The following is a 20,461-nucleotide window of genomic DNA, read 5'->3' as shown; positions in this document are numbered from 1 at the left end:
TCACTGCAGCACTACATATTTATCCTGAGGTCGTTTCTTCTTTTTTGTTGATGTTATTGTAGTAAATGTGCCGTCTGCACTAGATTTAGAGAGAAAAGTACACTCAAAAAAATACACTATAATAAAATCAGTAAGCGAAGAAGTATATAGAAGTATAGGATGAACTGCACAACTACCACGGAACTCTAACTTTCTGCGGACCGATATTTCGAGTGTAGGCAATATTTCGCGATATTTTCTCCCTCTTTACCGAGTAGATCACATCAGCTCTCTTTCTTAACCTTGAATATATTGCACTCAAAGTAAACTAAAAAAAAAAAACACTATAATAAAATCAGTAAGCGAAGAAGTATAGTCGGACGGTGTCGACCCTAGGATGAACTGCACAACTACCACGGAACTCTAACTTTTCTCTAACTTTCCGAGGGTGGGCAATATTTCGCGATATTTTCTCCCTCTTGACCGATTAGATCACATCAGCTCTCTTTCTTAACCTTGAATATTTTGCGATTTGTGTTTTCATTCATTAGATTCGAATTCTGTTAATTTACACACAAAAGTCTTGGTTCAATAGACCCGCTAAGCATTGACTGATAATTTGCAAAATATTCTAAATAGTTGGCCAGATCTCCTACCCCTGTAATATTTGATATGTTCGGCTTTTAGATCAGATATAGAGCGATCAGAAAAAAACCACCGTCAAAAATAAAGTTGTTGTTGTTTCATCTCTCAAATATTATTGGATCATTACCGAAAACAATAGGCTAGAAAATACGCCTATTGTTTCCTAGCCTACATGCAAAATTTAATGACGATTGGTCCATAAATGTGACCTTGTTCTGTTTACAATTTATAATGGACAAGCGAACACATATATCTCAACATCGACTCAGCTATTCGAGATATGAGGATCGGTATACTAAAAGATGAGTTTAGGACCAATATATCGCGGCATTACAAAGCTTTTCGAAGGCGACAAATTTCTTCAATGGACTTTACTATTGTTATGGACTTATAGCTGACTGTCTTAAACTCTCTTTGACCAGTCTCCTGAACCAGTCTTAAACTTGATCTGGAAGTATTTGGGCCACAAGATTTTAAGCTAATAAAGTTCTGGGCACAAAATGAGTGCTCTTGTAAGATTCTCCATTCTTGTATATTAGGTTCGCTGAACATATTTGTTATATCTAGTACCTCCTCTGTTATTAACAAGAGGTTATTAGGTAGTAAGTATCCATATAGTCTAGAAGGACCGTCTGTTAGTATTTGTACTACACCAATTCGAACGGGAGATGGATCGATGCTATTATTATTATTTGTACTACCCCAAGCAACATGGTGGGTGTTGGCTAGGTAGCTATGGTAACTCACGTCATATTGCATGTTTCCTTAGCTTTCCTAACCAGACTCCGCAACTCCACGGCCAGGGATTCGAACGGGAGATGGATTGATGCTATTTCCGGACGCTGGATAGACTGATGCTGTTGTCATTCCCATGCTTAAGTAGTTTGAGGCGAAGAGGTTCTGGATTGGGAACCTATGTTTGCATAATATAGTTAGTAATTTATATGATTTAATCCCGCTGCCGTGCAGTTAACAGTCCCAGGTTACTAAATTAAACTGATATGTATAATACCTTTGATTAATTTTTCCATCAGACCGTTTATTGCAATCTCACTCCGATGGCGTTTTATATGGAAGTCTTGATGTTTCTCCCTCGCTACTTTTTGTAGCTTCCCCTTGCCTTCCCAATCGTGAAGTAGACAGCGTTTGATATGTAGTTCGCCTTACCCTCAGTCTTTGCAAACTTGCCATTGAAGACCTGTTCAAGTCTACTAAAAGAAGAAACCCTTTTTAATTTTCCTACCACTTCTTTACCAGCAACTTCTTGTTCTGCAGACAAATATTTCGAGCAATGCGTTTCGTTGTGAACTCGCAGCCTTTTGATGCCTTTTATAGTTAAGGAATGTCTTTTTTCCTCGCCAGCTTTAGTTTAATTGTGGATGATCTCAATTTATTGCCCTCCAATAAACGGACTTCTTAGAAGTAGGTCATCTTCTCCTCATTTCCCTCACGCCATACCATTAGTCATGCGAGCAACGTACACAGGATTTCATTGCAAACATAAATTTACTGTGAACAAAAATAATTTCGGAGGGGGCCGGGCCCCCGGGCCGCCCCTCTGCTTACGTCCCTGTGTCATGTCCAGTCTTGCCATTGATTATCTGTCCAAGCTTACCCCAAGGAAAGTCCCTTCTTCATTCTCCTAACACTTCTTCCCCAGCAAGGTCTTGTTCTGCAAAACGCAGACTTCGAACAAGCGTTCTGTCGTGAATTCGTTGCCCAGACCTCTCACAAAAACCTCTACCTTTTGTAGTTGAAGAATGTCAATTGTCAGGTTATGTTTAATTGTGTCTCTTATTGGTACTAGTTCCCTCAGGCCTTTGAATTCAGAGCTGTCCAGATCGATGGGATCCCTTAGTTGCAGCAAGTGTTCCATCACATCCTTAAGAATAACATCGTTTAGTTTCTGGGACGCACTATTCACGGCATAGCAAAGTTTCTTATAGCGCCTCCTGATTGGGATTTCCCGTCTTAACGGGTTTGGAACTCGTTTACTCTTCCAAAGATCTATTCCTCTTCGCCGCTTCAGAGTTCAGGCTTATCCTCCTGAACATAAGTTGGCTGTTCGCACTTGTTACTCAGGCTCATCCTGACCAGTTTTCGGTTTTGTGTCTTAGAAAAATACTTGTTCTTGGATGTGAGTTTTGTGATATACTTAATCGCTTCCTCTACCATAATATCGGTCTCTTTACTCCTCCAACATTCTATGACGGTAATGATTGCCTTAACCTCGTGTTCAGTCACGGAATTTGAGTTTTGAGTCCCCGCCCTTGTTACAGATGCACAGATATCCACATTTGAAGGGGATGACGAAGTGTCAAATTGCACGAACTTATGTTGAAAATGCGGTTAGAACATTTCCCTGCAGAGTAATGTCAAAACATAGACCTATATTGAAAATTTGTACAGAAAATCGTTTATGAAATCACAATTTATTACCATTATGAGAGTAAGGTCTTGAGATAATCGTCTTTGAAATAACACTTTAGTTTAAGAATGTTGCTAAGACTTGGGGTGAAACATATAAGAAGTTTTTTCTCCCTGGCAATCTGAAATGTCACCTCGGTTAGAAAATATTGTTCTGGCCGAAAATGAGCCAGGAAATTTATATGGAGGCTATATTGAATCATGGACATTTATTAAAAATGATCTGCGAGAAATTTTTTATACTCTGAGCACCCATAACGCCGCATTACATCCGATATGCTTGGACTTTATAATACCGAAAGTAAGACAGGACTTTTTATAAGACCTATAAGAAATCAGGGACATCTCTATCTAATTGATTTCGGTAGGGTTTATCTATATATTTGTTAAGGGAAATTACGTTGCAAAATATAGAAAACTGATCCGGATTATTTGTCATGTCAAAACAAATTGTCCCAGCCATTTCGATTGGGATGTCCGGATAGAATCAAAATATGATTAAGTCCTAAAAGCCTGACAATTGACGATGCAGACCGCAATATTTATACCCTACACAACTATGTTGTCAGGGTATTATAGCTTTGTGCAACCCCAAAAGTTTGTAACGCCGCGAAATATTGATCCTAGACTCATTTTTAAGTATACCGATCGGCGTATCTCGACTAGCTGAGTCGATCTAGACATGTGTGTCCCTCCGTCCGTCTGTCCATTATATTCTGTAAACACGATACAGGCCACAGTTATGGACCAATCTTCACGAAATTTTGCATGTAGGATGGGTTCTGGCCAATGAAGACCCCTATTGTTTTTAATAAAGATCGGTTGAAATTTAGGGGATGAAATGGACCAAAAACTTTATTTTTGTCCAATTTTCTTGTCGCACCAGAGGCCGCAATTATGGCCCGAACTTCGCGAATTTTCACATGGAGAAGAGGGTCGGGCCAAAGATTAAGCATGCCTGTTTTTATAAAGATCGGTCAATATTTAGTGGGTCAAATGGACCCTGATTTTTGTGTGCAAAATTACAAATTTGTATTCTATGGCGTAAATATTTACTCCTGGAGGACATAGACCCGAGAAGTTGATAGTATATCCAAGAGGAGTGGTTGACCTTTAAATTGATACCAATCATATTGTCGTAGGTACTCGGATGCGGGAGTTACACTTAAATATTTACAGGTGCTTACGTTATTTAGTAACCTATTACCACACTTTAGGGCAAATATATAGCCTGATCGCTTTGAAATGTTCCACGAGGTTCCACTTATGGTCAAGGACAACACCTAAAATGTTAGGTGATGATCAGATAATAATTTTTCGAATGAAGTGGACCGAAAACTTAATTATTTGTACTTTTCGAGTAGAATGTCGAACATCACAACACAACCTAAGGTGAAGGGAATCTGGACAAGTAATTAGAGGGGGTGTCAAAAGTGTGCAAGTTAGTTAGAAGAAAGTTAGATTTTCATGGAAGTTGTGTAGGGTATCATATGGTCGGCCCCGTCCGACTATACTGCTCCGCTCACAGGTTAAAATACAGCTTTGACATTTTGCACATATACTGCTACTACTCGTAGGATGTTTGAAAGTGAAAATGGAATATACCTGTTCACGTTTTGATATAGCCCCCATATAACGGTACCCCAAATATTCTATATTTAGTTAAGTTTGGGCACGTTTTTTTTAACCGATTCGACTGTAAATTCCATTCCGTAGCAAATCTTCCTACCAAAAATCATCGAAATCGGTCCATTTTTATGATATCTCCCATATAACGGAAATCCTCATTATTCGGTATTTAGAGGAATTTGGGCACGTCTTTTATCCTTATTTCCTGTAATTTAGTACTTCTCTTTTCCCATTTGATGGCAAATCTCCTTAACAAAAAATATCCATATAAGTTCACTTTTGAGGATAACGGATCCCACCCGAAATGGCTGTAATTAGGAACTTTGAAGCTCCCTTATAAAAATATATTGATATCAGATCACATTTGAGAATAGCCTACCTATAACGAACACATTTATAACCGAATTCGCTGTAATTTGTAATTTCCTATTGGGTATCCATAACGATACACATTTGTGAATAGCCTACCTATGACGGTACCCCCATTTTTATACCCTTCACCACACTGTGGTACAGGGTATTATGTCTTTGTGCATATGTTTGTAACATACAGAAATAATCGAGATAGACCCATGGTTCCTTTTGAGAATATGCATAGAATCACTTTCTAAGTCGATTTATGCATGACCGTCCGTCTGTCCATGTTAGATTGTAAACAAAGTACAGGTCGCATTTATGATCCGAATTGGATGAAATTTGGCACCGCTCATTTGTTTGACCCAAGGACGAACCCTATTGAAATTGGGAAAAATCGGTTCAGATTTAGATATAGCTCCCATATATATTTTCGTCCGATTTAAGGTAAATGGTGCACCAAAGTTCCTATATATCTTTCGATTTGCACGAAATTTGGCACAACGTACTAAATTAAGTCTAGTATGATGTGTGCAAAGTTTCGTGAAAATCGGTTCAGATTTAGATATAGCTCCCATATATAGCTTATAGGTAAGTCCACTAAAGTCCCTGGAAATCTTTTGATTTGCACGAATTTTGGCACAGGGTAATGAATAAGGTCTAGAATGATGTTTGCCAAGTTTCGTGAAAATCGGTTCAGATATAGATATAGCTCCTTTATATATATATATATATATATATGAACGAAATTTGGCACAGCGTACTAAATTAAGTATAGAACGATGTGTGTAAAGTTTCGTGAAAATCTTTTCAGTTTTAGATATAGCTTCGCCCAATTTAATAAATAGTCCACTAAAGTCCCTGGAAATCTTTTGATGTGAACGAAATTTGGCACAAAGTTATGAATAAGATAAGAATATAATAAGATCGAGAATGATATCTGCCAAGTTTCGTGAAAATCGGTTCAGATTTAGATATAGCTCCCATATGTATTTTCATCCGATTTAAGGTAATTGGTGCACCAAAGATCCTATATATCTTTCAATTTGCACGAATTTTGATATAGGGTACTGAATTAAGTCTAGAATGATGTTGCTAAGCTTCGTGAAAAAAATCCATAGCTAGGCTGATTGACACAACATACTGATGTTATATAAATAAGTCTCTGGCAAGTTTCCCTGAAATCGGCTCAGGTATAGATTTATAACAAAACGCGTCGTCTGTTAGAATACATATGTAAAATATACCCAAAGTGGTGAAGGGTATCATATAGTCGGCCCAGTCCGACTTTACTACTTTCCTTACTGGTTGAAAGTTTAAGCACGTTTTTTAAACGAATTGGCTGTTACTTGATAATTTGAGCTCCCATTGGGTAACAAATCTTCTTACCATAAAATATCTATATCGGTCTAACTTTTGAGGATATTCCTCATATAACCATAGCACACATTATTCGGAACTTTTAAAAGTTTCGTTTCATTTTTTACCCGAATTTGCTAATCTTACCAACGATTGTTGGTATCCGTCAAGATTCTAGGACAACCTCCACATAACGTAACCTCATGTATTCGGTATTTTGGGTAATGTTTGGGCACGTTTCTTTAACAAATACACTGTAAGCTGGTTCTCTCTTCTAACAAAATACTTACCGTAACATAGCCCGCCATTTATAAAAGTCCCGAAGGCCATTTATGAGGTTCACCGCAATTATTCCCATAAAATATTTCTTTCAGTGTACCTTAATGTTCCCCAGTGAATATGTGTGCAATCAAAGCTAAATAACTTAAAATTGCTTCTCCTTTTCACAGGAATCAAAAATGAAAGAAAAAATCCCTCACCGGCACGAACACAGTTACCAAACAATGCGTAAAATTGCTTTTGAGTTCATTCATAAAAATCATAATCATCATAATACTCATCAGCATCACCGGTGGCAGCAGGTAAAATTCCAAAAAAAAGGGAACAAACCTTCATTTACATTTTTCGATTCTCTTTTCGGGGCTATAAAATATCCATAAGGAGATTATTAAAAAAATCTCAGGGTAAAAGGAAAAAAAATCTGAAGGAAAATATTCCTATATTATAAATTATAATTATTGTTTTTCTTTAATATAAAATAATGTTTTATTTCGATTTTGTTTCGTTACAGCAACAACAACATCTCTGTAAAAAGAATTACAATGACATCAAGTTAAAATTCCTCACGAGCAAATGAAAACGAAACACAAAATCGAAACATATCATTTTTTGTTGAAAACCAATTTCCAAAGGGTGGTGGTGGCATGTATTACAACTACTGAGCGACCTTGAAGCCCCACCCACAAACGCAAAATTCCTAGAAGGAAGTAAAAAAAAAATAAATCGAAAAAACTGCAACACATCGACATAACGTCCAACACTCAAACATACAGGCCCATTCCGCAACGGCATCATCATGGTCAAAGGCATATTAATTAATCGTAAATCGGATGAAGCCCTCAAGGCCCAACTAAAAATGGAGCATGCCGATTTGGTGGCGGAAATGCAAACTGTCGAAAATTTACCCACACATGAGCGACTGCAATTGGCAAGACTGTAAGTATACGAAAACAAAAAGAACAACAACACCCTCATTGTTACGCATTATTTACCATAAATTTGCCCCTTCTCAATTGACTGGCTAACTGGCCTGGCCAGTCAATTTAACCAATAACCCACAGAGGGAAATTACCCATAAAAACACAACACTTCAGACAATAACTACCACATGACCGGCTAGCTGGCTGTCTACCCAGCTGACTAACTTGACTGACAATAGTTATTGTTATTGTTTAGATTATCCCAAAGGGGTTTTAAGCAAACCCAGTGATATCAGTGTTGGCTCTTTTTTTTGTACTCTCGTTTTTTTTTTTGTGTCAAGGGATCCATGTTATGATTTATAACCTTTGTTTGGTTACAGCATTATGGGTGTGTATTTCAAATATCATCATATCATAGCCATGCCATGCCACAAAAGGATAACGGGTTATTTATGACAATTTTTTTCGCAAACATTTGAAAGAATTTTTATAACAATGATGACTAACTTAGGATCCTTGTAGCATTTTCAATAAAAAAAACACAAACAAAAAACAGAACTCTGCTAGTCATTGTTTGTGTGTCATTTGCAGAACTCAAAAGTGTTAGAATATAAAAATTCCTAAAATATGTTTAGAAATTTATAACCGAGTAAATTTGAGATGAAATGTATTCAAAAGTGATAAAAAATAAGTTTTCTTTGGAAATAAAAAGGAGTGAAATGTTGAACTAGTAATAAAATAGGATTAAGATCAAAATAACCGAATAGTAACCCTGAGGAAAGTAAAAAAAAAAAAATATTTTAGACTCGCCAGTCGCTTTTTACTATCCTATATGAATGTTCATATATTAATACACAGATACTAGATCTATGAACATATTTTGAAAATTTTCTCTTAGAAATCAAAATGTTAAATTTTGCCTATATGTGGCTAGAATCTTCCATATACCTAAACTGCGGGGTGTGGCCATTATATGGTAGCTATATCATAACTACGGCATAATTATACCTTTTTTCTCTAAATATAAGACCGCGTGGACGGTATTTCCTAATAGAGAACTACACACAACAACAACATGACTAACTCCAAGGGTTATCGTCCCAGAGACATGTTCCCCCGCCCCTTCCGCAAGCATGATGTCATCCCATTGTCCACCTATATGCGTGTCTTCAAAATCGGAGACATCGCTGACATCAAGAGTCATGGTGCTGTCCAAAAGGGTATGCCCTACAAGGCCTACCACGGCAAGACTGGCAAGACTGTCGGAGTTATTGTAAACAAGCGTGTTCGCGGAAAGATCCTACCCAAGCGCATCAATGTCCGCATTGAACATGTCCATCACTCCAAGTGCCGTGAAGATTTATTGCGCCGTGTCAAGGAAAACGAACGCTTGTTGCAGAAAGCAAAGGCTAAGGGTACCTGGGTCAACTTGAAGCGTCAACCTGAACAACCCAAGAAGGATCACTTTGTTAAACAAATCGAAGAACCCATCCTATTGGCTCCCATTCCTTATGAATTCATTGCCTAAGTTATGTTTCGGGTCAGTCTAGAAGCCACCATTATGACCCGAATACGAAATTTTTAACAAATAAAGAGGTCTGACCATAGAATAAGCATAACTGGTAAAATGCACCCAGACTTTTGTGTGAGAAAATGGCAAAATTTGCATTCTATGGTGTATATATTTAAGCCTGAAGGATATAGACCCGATAAGTCCAAGAGGAGTGGTTGACCTTTTAATTGATACCGATTACATTGAAGTACGTATCCTGATTGCGAGAGTTATACTTTTGCATAAGGATCAAGTTATGGTCAAGGACGACGCCTATCATTTTCGATGATGATCAGATGATATATTGGGGATGAAATATTTTTGTCTGTTTTCTAGCCGCCGCAGAGTGTGCAAATATCGCGAAATATTACTCAAGCTTGGAATATAGATTCACAGAAACTGAGTGCACAGTGATAGTGTAGGGTGTCATATGGTCGGCCCGTTCGAATATACTGCTCCGTTCACTGGAATTTTTAATACACTTTTTGGTCAGCAGGTTTTCTATTCTTTGTGAAACCGAAAAAAATACAGAAGTTTATATGTCTAGAATTGGAGGATTTCTATTGGGGACTATGTTAAAAAAACGTACTCCAACTAAGAATTTTCCTTAAACATGTCTATTATCGTAAGAGATTAGAACCTTCCAACCTTCCGGGTTATTTTGTAACCTCTGAAAGTCAATTTAAAGTGATCATAGGACCTTTGAAATACATAATGTGGCGAGTCTTTTATATGGTAACTATGTGAGAATGTGGACCTAAATTGAAAAATTTTTTATAATTTTTATCATCAAAGCGCCAAAAGTATGGTGAGGTATTTATAACATGTTTTTATACTTTGACGAACATAAATACTACATTTCAAAGTGTCAAAACTGTTTTTGATTTAATTCGAATCTTCTCTAAGTTATTGTGTCAGCATCAAGTGACGGCAAAAGTGATTCTCAAACTTAAAACGCATTTTTCTCGAAACATTGTTTTACGAATGGCGGGCACGATAACTCAAAAACTAATAATCCAATCGGTTCCAAATTTTGACACGTTCTCTGGGAGTTTATAGTTCTCGTTTGAACTAGGATAAAGCCAATCGGTGAAGATCTTCCTTATTATACCCTACACAACTATGTTGTCAGGGTATTATACCTTTGTGCAGCTCCAAAAGTTTGTAATGCCGCGAAATATTGGTCCAAGACCCACATTTAAGTATACCGGTCATATCTCGACTAGCTGAATCGATCTAGACATATGTGTCCATCCGTCCGTGCGCCTGTCCATTATAATTTGTAAACACGATACAGGCCATAGTTATAGACCAATCTCCACGAAATTTTGCATGTAGAACTTGTTCTGGCCAATGAAGACCCCTATTGATCGGTTAATATTTAGGGGATAAATGGACCAAAAACTTTATTTTTGTCAGTTTTTCTGGTCGCTCCTGAGGCCGCAATTATGGCCCAAACACCGCAAATTTTTGCATGGAGATGGGGATCGGGCCAAAGAATAAGATAAAGATCGGTCAATATTTAGCGGGCCAAATTAACCCTGACTTTTGTGTGGAAAATGACAAAGTTTGTATTCTATGGCGTATATATTTGCCCCTGAAGGACCTCGACCCGAGAAGTTAATAGGCGATTTTACAAAAAAATGTTTCAAAGTTCCGCCATTTGGTTAATCGGTGTGCGATAATTTTTTACTCAATGAGAATCCAAAACATAAAATTACAGCTAATTTGGTTGAAGCACGAGTCCAAGCTCCCCAAAATACCGAAATATGGGAAGTAGCGTTATATCACACTGTGGTACAGGGTATTATGTCTTTGTGCATATGTTTGTAACAGGCACAAATAATCGAGATAGACCCATGGTTCCTTTTGAGAATATGGATAGAATCACTTTCTGAGTCAATTTACGCATGTCCGTCTGTCCATCCATGTATTTTTGTGAACAAAGTACAGGTCGCATTTATGATCTGAATTGGATGAAATTTGGCACAGCTCATTTGTTTGACCCAAGGACGAACCCTATTGAAATTGGGAAAAAATCGGTTCAGATTTAGATATAACTCCGATTTAAGGTAAATGGTATACCAAAGTCCCTATATATCATTTGATTTGCACGAATTTTGGCATAGCGAACTGAATTAAGTCTAGAATGATGTGTGCAAAGTTTCGTGAAAATCGGTTCAGATTTAGATATAGCTCCCATATATAGTTTCACCCGATTTTAGGTAAATAGTCCACTAAAGTCCCTGGAAATCTTTTGATTTGCACGAATTTTGGCATAGCGAACTGAATTAAGTCTAGAATGATGTGTGCAAAGTTTCGTGAAAATCGGTTCAGATTTAAACATAGCTCCCATATATATTTTCGCCCGATTTTAGGTAAATAGTCTACTAAAATCCCTGGAAATCTTTTGATTTGCACGAATTTTGGCATAGCGTACTGAATTAAGTCTAGAATGATGTGGGCAAAGTTTCGTGAAAATCGGTTCAGATTTAGATATAGCTCCCATATATATTTGAATCCGATTTAAGGTAAATGGTGTACCAAAGTCCCTATATATCTTTCGATTTGCACGAATTTTGGCATATCGTACTGAATTAAGTCTAGAATGATGTGTGCAAAGTTTCGTGAAAATCAGTTCAGATTTAGATATAGCTTCCATATATATTTTCATCCGATTTAAGGTAATTGGTGCATCAAAGACCCTATATATATATATATATATATATATCTTTCAATTTGCACGAATTTTGGTATAGGGTACTGAATTAAGTCTAAAATGATGTTGCTAAGCTTCGTGAAAAGATCCATAACAAGGCCGATTGTCACAATGTACTGAAGTAATATAAAGTGGTCTACGGCAAGTTTCCCTGAAATCGGTTCAGATATAGATATATAACAAAAACGCGACGTCTGTTAGGATACATATGTGGAATATACCCAAAGTGGTGAAGGGTATCATATAGTCGGCCCAGTCCGACTTTACTACTTTCCTTGCTGGTTTTTAGTAGGAAGATGTCACTCCGATTGAGAACCTGAAAAATCAAAATAGAATAAATTCGGTTAAAAACCTGCCCAAACCGCCCAAAATAATAAGGATTTCCTTTATATGAGCGCTACACGGAAACATTGACTAATGTTGATAATTTTTGGTAGGGACATTTTCCCAAATTTACATATAGCTTCCATATATATTTCTGTCCGATTTTAAGTAAATGGTGCACTAAAGGCTCAAATCTAAACGTACAGTAGTTAATATAAATAAATCTCTGGCAAGTTCCGTTGAAATTGGTTCCGATTTCGATATAGCTCCCATATATTTTATCCGATTTCATCCGATTTTAGGAAAATATTGCACCAAACTCCTAATGTTTGCATAATTGACACGAAATTTGCACAACGTATCAAAATGAGACTAGAATGACGTTTTTGCGTCTTGTTAAAATTGGTGCAGATGCAGGTATAGCTTCCATATATTTTCTACCGTTCAGTTAATTCATTGTTGTTAAATGTGTCCAGATAATACTTTCCCTGGGTTTTCCCATTTTCATCTTTATTTGCATTCTCCAGTTACACTATTCACTCATATTAGTTAAAAAAGACCATCTACTTTTAATCCCATCACCTTTCAATTTTCTGAGAATACCATCCTATTCATCAAACATTTCGTTTTCTCAATGTGAGAAATAAAAATCTTTATTATCTCACCTCTTTTAACTTTCATCCCACATACAAGAAGTTGATTGTTTTCACCTGTCACAATTTGCACTGCACTGCAATTGCATTCTTATTTAAATCCGTCACAAAATCTCTACTTTGGAGAGATTTACTGGTTTTTTCATTTTTATGAGATTTTAATTGGCTTTTTTCTCTCTTTCTCCGTTTCGGTTTTTTTATTATCTCTTTATTCGAACTTTTCTACGGCTTACCTCGATTCTCCCACACTCACACATACATACAAATATATTTTCAGGCGACGAGCTCAACAATTAAAAGTTGCCCGTCAAAAAGAAAAAGAATGGCTAAAACTCCAGCGAGCCAAAGGTGTCAATTTATCCACCCTCAACGGCCTGAGCACCACACATCACTTTCGCAATGGCACAACGTCCGGCAAAGGTCACATTTCGTTCGAAAACAGTGTAGTTCTGCTGGAGGCTGCGTCGCGCAATGATATGCAAGAAGTTGCCGAATTGCTGGAACATGGCATAACACCGGATGCCGCCAACGAAGACGGTCTGACGGCACTGCATCAATGCTGTATCGACAACAATGTGGAAATGTTGAAACTTTTATTGGAATATGGTGCTAATGTTGATGCACAGGACAGTGATAAATGGACGCCATTGCATGCAGCGGCCACCTGTGGTCATTTGGAATTGGTGCGAATACTTATCGATCATGGTGCTAATCTATTGGCCGTCAATACGGATGGCAACATGCCGTATGATCTGTGTGATGATGAAAATACGCTGGACTATATAGAGGCTGAGATGTCGAAACGAGGTGTTACCCAAGAACTAATCGATGAGACAAGATCGGCAACGGAAAGGCAAATGTTGAAAGATTTGCAAGAGGTGTCGAAAAATGGTGGGGATCTTGAACAGCCCGATGAACAGGGTGCAACGCCGGTAAGTAAATTCGTTATTAATTTTAGAAAATGTTTGTATAACTCTCTCTTTCTGTCCTTCTCTTTTCTCAGTTACACATAGCTGCCGCTAATGGTTATATCAAAGTAGTTGAATTCCTGTTAGAACAACATGTCAATGTTGATGCCGTAGACAAGGATATGTGGTCGCCAGTACATGCAGCAGCCTGTTGGGGCCATGTAAGTGTACCTGTAAGGGTTTTGGTTTCTGTTATTTAAATTATATTTTTGTTTTTTTTATTATTATTCAGCTTGAAGTATTGGAAATGTTGGCGCAATGTGGTGCTGATTTAAATATCAAAAACAAAGACGATGAAACGCCTTCAGGTGAGTTTAACTATATTTCAAAACGGATAATAGCGAGTACATTATAAGATTCCTTCCTCAAAACTTGAGTCCATTCTGAGAATTTTTGGCGTGTACATTTTCTATGCAATGAGAACTGAAAATAGTTACATGCAATTCGGTAGAAAAACTTACCAAAAATACGAAAATTTTATGGTACCAATATACGGGGGCTTACCCAAAAAAGGCGACCAATATTGATCATTTCTGGTAGAAAGATTTGCTTCCCAATGGGAACCGAAAATATTTCATTAAAGCCAGTTCGGTTTAAATCCTGTGTACAAAACCCCTGAAATAATGACGGCTACGTCATATATACCCAACCCCGAAACTAAAGTCGGTATTTATAATTTTTGGTATTTAGCATTCAAAATCGTATTGACCCTTTGCGGGGAGGTACCAGAAGGAGAGTGCCGACGTGTCTCATCTCCAAACTTGATCTAAGCTTGGTAAGGATAATAGGTTCTGCAAAATTCATTTCAAATCGGACAGTCCATTCGCCATTGAAAATTTTCACCATTTGTAAGGTAGTTAATATAAGGAGTGAACCAATGGGTCCCATCTTAGGATATCGGACATTCCATTTGTCCTATATTGAATTTATAAACATAGAAAATGTTGACCATTTGTAGGGAGGTAACATAATAAGTGAACCAATGAATCGCATCTTCGGAAAATTTTGAACATTTATATGGGAGTTACCAGAAAGAGTGGACCAATTGGTCCCATCTTCGAACTGAATCTAGGCTTGGTAAAGTACAAGTTTGGTTGAAATCGAATAGTCCGTTCGCATGGAATTATAAAATTAATTTTTAGCACAATTTTTACCATTTTGGGAGGTACTAGAAGGAGTGGAACGATATTCCTCATCTTCGAGTGCAGGAGTTGGCAAATTATCTGAAACGGATTTGGTCCGTAGAAACACCCTCATTTTCAAAATGGGTACAATGACCCTTCCGGACTTTAACCGCAACAAACAGTCGATCGTTGATCAACAATACCTCTTGGATTTTTCGAGCCCCAGATCCAACAATTGTCTTGCTGACGTTGCCTAGGAGTTGAAAATAGGTCTCATTAGTATTAATAAATTTTCAATGGAATGGAGATCATGATCTGAATTTCATGGACCCAATCAGTAAAATCAAAGCCCTGTCTCTAGAGGTGATCTATAATCTGCTGGTTAAAAATACCCGCGAACCTGTACGAATCTTACACTTTTACTTCGCTAAAAGTGACAGCTGTTCTGTCGTCCTTCCTTTCAGAGTTCGCGAATGACTTACCCTATTCCTACCTCGGCAGTTACACACTTGGGCTAGATCTGTTCTGGACAAATCCTTCCGCACAACTTTGTAACCATCGCGACGCTGTAAGTTACTGTTATCGGTTAGCTTCACTTCTTGGATCGCAGCGACCATAATACGTCTTCGACTCATAAACTCCACAATTTCTCTGATCTTGAACGATGCATAATCGAAGCGTTGAAAAGCAATACGTGTTGTCAAATGCTAGGTATACTGTGTTGGGGAGACCTAGGGGGGTGTCTCGTATTCCGACGAATCGGACGATGACTGAGACACACAGTGGGATGTGGTGGCACAGCATGTCGCAACATTAATCCTATCGCTGTAATACTGTATCCTGTTTAACCCGAAACAACATTGAGCATGCGGATCTGGGTTTTATGCGGCTCTGAAAAACACTACAGAACCAAGGTCCGCGGTTTCTCTCTCTCTATCTTACCCTGGACCAAGAATGTTTGTAGCAGACTTTCCCAAAACAAAAATAAACTCCACGTACTTGTATTTGTTGTTGAAGTGGCTGCCTCTGGTCGAAACTGTCCTTCGAGTCAATTCAGTGCAAATAACCAACAGTCGGCTTCATATACGACAAAGTACTCTCATTTCCTGCTCGGTGCACTTTATTGAATATTTGTTAAAATATTACGCGAAACTCTTCGGATCGGTCACCGTTCCGTCGATAAATATCATAGCCGTTTTGTTATCCTTAATTTCAGAATTCGAAAGTGGCTAAACTTTTGCTCATTTACCTGTTCCTTCAGTTGGTTTATCCGACGATAATGTTTCCAGATTCATAAATTAGGATAAATTTGATTTATGAATCAAAACAAATACATTCATTTATGCACTAAACGAATTTTTGATTTTTTTTCATATTTCAGATATCTGTGAAGATCCCGAGATACGTGAACGTATCGAACAATTGAAAACGGAACAGGAAAGTAAACGTTTAGCTGAAGCACAACGAAGACGAGTAAGACGATCTCAAAGTAATAATACAAGGTAAATATTACAAAGATCCTCTCATCTTATTTAAAACCATAATTCACTTTTATTTATCCCCCTTTCAATTTTTTTCCCCAGAGCACAATCGGTACGACGCACCTCCTTACGCGACAAAACGCTAACAACCAAAAAAGATGCCGCCGAAGAAACCCGGTTACGTCTACAAGCACAAGATGTTTTTGCTCCTGCCCCCGATAGCACAACAATGGATCCAAACGGTCCGCGTGATCATGTCCTCGACACTGCCGCCGATTGGCTAACAAACACGACGGCAAACAATCAGCAGCAGCATCATCATCATCATTCACACAATGGCAGCAGCAGTAGCGGCAGCATTAACAACAATACCTTAAAAATGAATAACAATCATAGAAATTCCTACGATCCTAGTATTCAAGATTTAGTAGATTCGACCAGTGCGCCACTAAACACTAATAATTCCATACAATCATCCTCCTCCATGGCCATGGCAATGCATCACCATCATCAGCAACATCCATCACAACATTCCTATCAGCCACGACGACCGCCAGAGGGTCGTGAAAATGATGAATTACAAATGCAAGCATTTAAAACCAATGGTGAACAACAACAGCAACATTCCACAGGTGGTGATATGGGTGGCATCGGTGGCGGTAGCAGTACAACGACCACATCCGCATCGGCAGCTGTTATTGCGGCAACGACAAAACATTCGGGACAAAATGAAGCTGTACAAATACAGTCGAGTAAAGAGGCGGCGAATGGTAAAATAAATGTCCAAGTGACGGTATTAGTTGGTAAGTACACTATTTGTTGGATTAGTGATATAAACTTTAATGTTTTGAAAATTTTACAAAGCTAATGTCGAATGAGAACGACGAATTAGTGCATGCTTTGTAGGATATTATCCTTTTATTATTATTTTTATTTTATATTATTATGTTTCAAATAAAGTACAGTGGGAAATTCATTTAGTGAGGTAGGAACTAGATCGGTGAAACGGTTTCACTGAGAATCATTTCTTATCAATCAGTATATTCCATTTGTTTCTTACAATTCTGAACTGTAATAACCGGATTGATTGGATTAATAACTAAATTCCTAATATTTATCAGCAAAAATCGATTATTATAGTATTATCCAGCACGCTTTAAGCACTTTCTCATTAGCTTAAAACAAATCCTGACCACGCATTTTTACTTGATTACTTTTCAATGCCATTGACTCGTCTTCAAAAATCCACGTAATCGATTGCCGTTTGAAATTTCTAAAATCGACCGAAAGATTAAGTTTGTCATGGTAATTTGCTGTCAGTTGTCCGAATAAAAAAAATTGTCATCTCAGGACCTTCAACATAAAGAAGTGGGCGGGATAATTATATGTGAGATATGTGAAAATATTCGCCGAAGAAGCCGAAGTGCCAATTTAAAGCCACATCGTTATATAATAATACGTGTAATTCTTTAAAATACCGGAAAATTGAGGTACGATATAAGGGAGTTATACAAAAGGTGGATTCATATTGAAAATTCTATACAATTTGTTCTTGTTCATAAAAATATAGATCTATATTTAAAATGTTGTGCTAAGAGAGTTTTATCCTTAAATCCACTCAAAAAAGTGTCAAGTACCAAAAAAAAAAAAAAAAAAAAAAACAGGAGGGAAAGTTTAAAAGTGGGACGGGCCGACTATACGTCTAATTGAATGCCAATCATTTTTATGAAATCGAAAAAAATATGTATGGAAGCTACCGTGGCATCCACAAAGTCCAATGAACGTTATTCTAAGTTCAATTTGGCACGTTGTGCACTAATTCGTCCTAATTCGTCCGATCGATTAAATCGGATGAAAATATATGGAAGCTATACCTAAACATACGCCATGCAAAATTATGTTTCAATTGGACAAATATTGACAGAATGGTCCTCCACTTACATAAAATCGGATGAAACTATATATGGAAGCTATATTTAAATCTGAAACGATTTCAAGAAAACTTCGCGTACATTAATCTGGACCTAATTCAGTACGCTGTGCAAATTTTGTCTCAATCGGACAATACTTGGCAGTTTGGTACATAAAATCGGACGAAACTATATACGGGAGCTATAACTAAATCTAAACCGATGTTCTCCAATTTCAATAGGATTCGTCCTTGGGCCAAATAAGGTAACTTATTTCATCTAAATCGGAATTATAATAATAATAAATCGGAATTTCATATAAACTGGATCATGCTTAAATCAACTCAGAAAGTGATTCTATGCATATTCTCAAAAGGAACCATGGGTCTATCTCGATTTCTTTTGTCTGTTACAAACATACCCTATACGACAGAGTGGTTAAGGGTACAACAAAAACGCGGCAGAACTCTTTTATGGGGGACTTTGCAAAAAAAAAACATGGAGGTATATTAAACATTTGCCAGAACTGACTTTTAATTAAAAATTTGCCGGAACTGACCTGTATTAAAAATTGTCTACACATATTTTTTCAAACCTTTCCCAAAATAGAGGAACAACAAATTACAGCACCGCTAAAATGAGCTTCACCAATACGAGGACCATTTTTATACCCTCCACCATAGTATGGAGGGTATAAAAATGCGGTTAGGGTGTTGAAAATACATACAAATGGCTGGACCATTATATGATCGACTGATTTTTTAAGATCACCTGTTTTTTATAACCTAACGAGAACCAAAAACCATATTTAACGATTAGTAAAAAACATATTTAACATTTTTTTTGTTTTTTTTTAATTTTTTAAGTAATTAGTAAATTAAAAAAATGAAATTCCAAAAAAATATTAAAATTTTTGTATTTAAAATCTATTATAGAGATTTTTAGTTTTTACAGAAAACACCAATGACTTATTATAAAACATCTATAAAAAATCCTCCCACTGTACTTTATTATCACATTTAAATTTATAATAAATTCTCATTTCCTAATTCTGCGCAACAATCGTTTGTTTAATAAATCGCTTTATAATAGAAACATTATCATAACCTAACATAATTATGGTCTGTCTTATCATTGTTTTGTTTTCTTTGTTTCATTTCCGTTTTCGTTTCAATTTTTTGTCCCTGTTTTGCGTTCTGCAATGTCCGGTCCTGTTGCTTTGGCCAACTCATTATTATCGCATTACCAACGACAACAACAACACATTATCATCATTCCCAATCCCAACCCGAAAAAAATTCATCACACAAAATGCCAAACACTAATTCATTATGCAAAAAATCTGCACTGCCTTGTATTGCAATGCTGCTTTGCGGACACAATGAATATTTGGTTGGTAACCACCATCATTGTTGACGCCATGCCTGTACTCCACGCCACATAACATCCGGTTGGACTGTGATTTGTGTTGTTCTTCAACAAATGGACACATATTTTGTATGATTTTGCTTGCATGCTTGCGTGCGTATAAATGTGTGTGTGTGAATTTTCTTTTTGCTTGTTAGCAGACACATCCTCCAACCATCTACAACAGCAACAACTACATCAACATCATCATAATCAGCAAAACCAACAACATCTACAAATGCATCTTCATGGTCATGGCCTTCATAATTTGTCGTCCAACACAACAGCACAACAGCAACTGCTTCAATCAATGGATCCTTCTGCTGCCTCCATGTCCACATCCATCTCCTCCTCCTCTAATCCTCAATATTTGGCAAATGCAACAACATTGGCCAATTTGAAAAAGCAACGTTCTCTGTCGCGTTCTAGCGTTTTCAATAATTGTGAAAATGGTTCTGTTTTAGGAGCCGCCAACACGACAACAACAACAACCACACATAACCCCAACAATAACAACAATAATAATAATCACAACAACAACCATCTGCTAGATCATCATCATCAGCAGCATCAGGTGAATACCCAACAACCGATGTCCAACAATGGTCTACAGCATCCAGCCCTAATGGATTACAATGGCTTAATGCATCACCACGATCCATCATCAGTATCGGGTGCCGGAGTTGGAACTGCAACAACGGGGACTTCGTCAACAAGTGGCAGTAGTGGTG

The 20,461-nt window shown here is 37.3% G+C and overlaps 2 protein-coding genes across 2 annotated transcripts; both read left to right on the top strand.

The window, feature by feature from the left end:
• Positions 1-7,460: 7,460 nt before the first annotated feature.
• On the top strand, positions 7,461-20,452 carry LOC133328403 (ankyrin repeat and ELMO domain-containing protein D-like; the record flags this gene model as incomplete). The annotated part of the gene is made up of 7 exons (XM_061536971.1): positions 7,461-7,608; positions 13,118-13,772; positions 13,844-13,969; positions 14,041-14,116; positions 16,314-16,434; positions 16,516-17,212; positions 19,933-20,452. Coding segments are annotated over exons 1-7 (2,335 nt in total), but the record flags the coding sequence as incomplete, so codon positions are not given.
• On the top strand, positions 8,608-9,123 carry LOC133328404 (large ribosomal subunit protein eL21-like). Its single transcript, XM_061536974.1, has one exon. The coding sequence runs from the start codon at positions 8,668-8,670 to the stop codon at positions 9,118-9,120; it is 453 nt and encodes a 150-aa protein (XP_061392958.1). The 5' UTR covers positions 8,608-8,667; the 3' UTR covers positions 9,121-9,123.
• Positions 20,453-20,461: the final 9 nt, after the last annotated feature.

Source organism: Musca vetustissima, unplaced genomic scaffold (genome assembly GCF_032173495.1).
Source record: "Musca vetustissima isolate MV318-11 ecotype Yass unplaced genomic scaffold, APGP_CSIRO_Mvet_v1 utg51562, whole genome shotgun sequence".
Taxonomy (NCBI): domain Eukaryota; kingdom Metazoa; phylum Arthropoda; class Insecta; order Diptera; family Muscidae; genus Musca; species Musca vetustissima.
Note: the sequence above shows the minus strand (reverse complement) of the source record. Positions and strands in the feature narration are given on the sequence as shown.

Excerpts from the sequence above, each read along its gene's own strand:
- LOC133328404 (XM_061536974.1), top strand. The coding sequence starts at position 8,668 with ATGACTAACTCCAAGGGTTATCGTCCCAGAGACATGTTCCCCCGCCCC.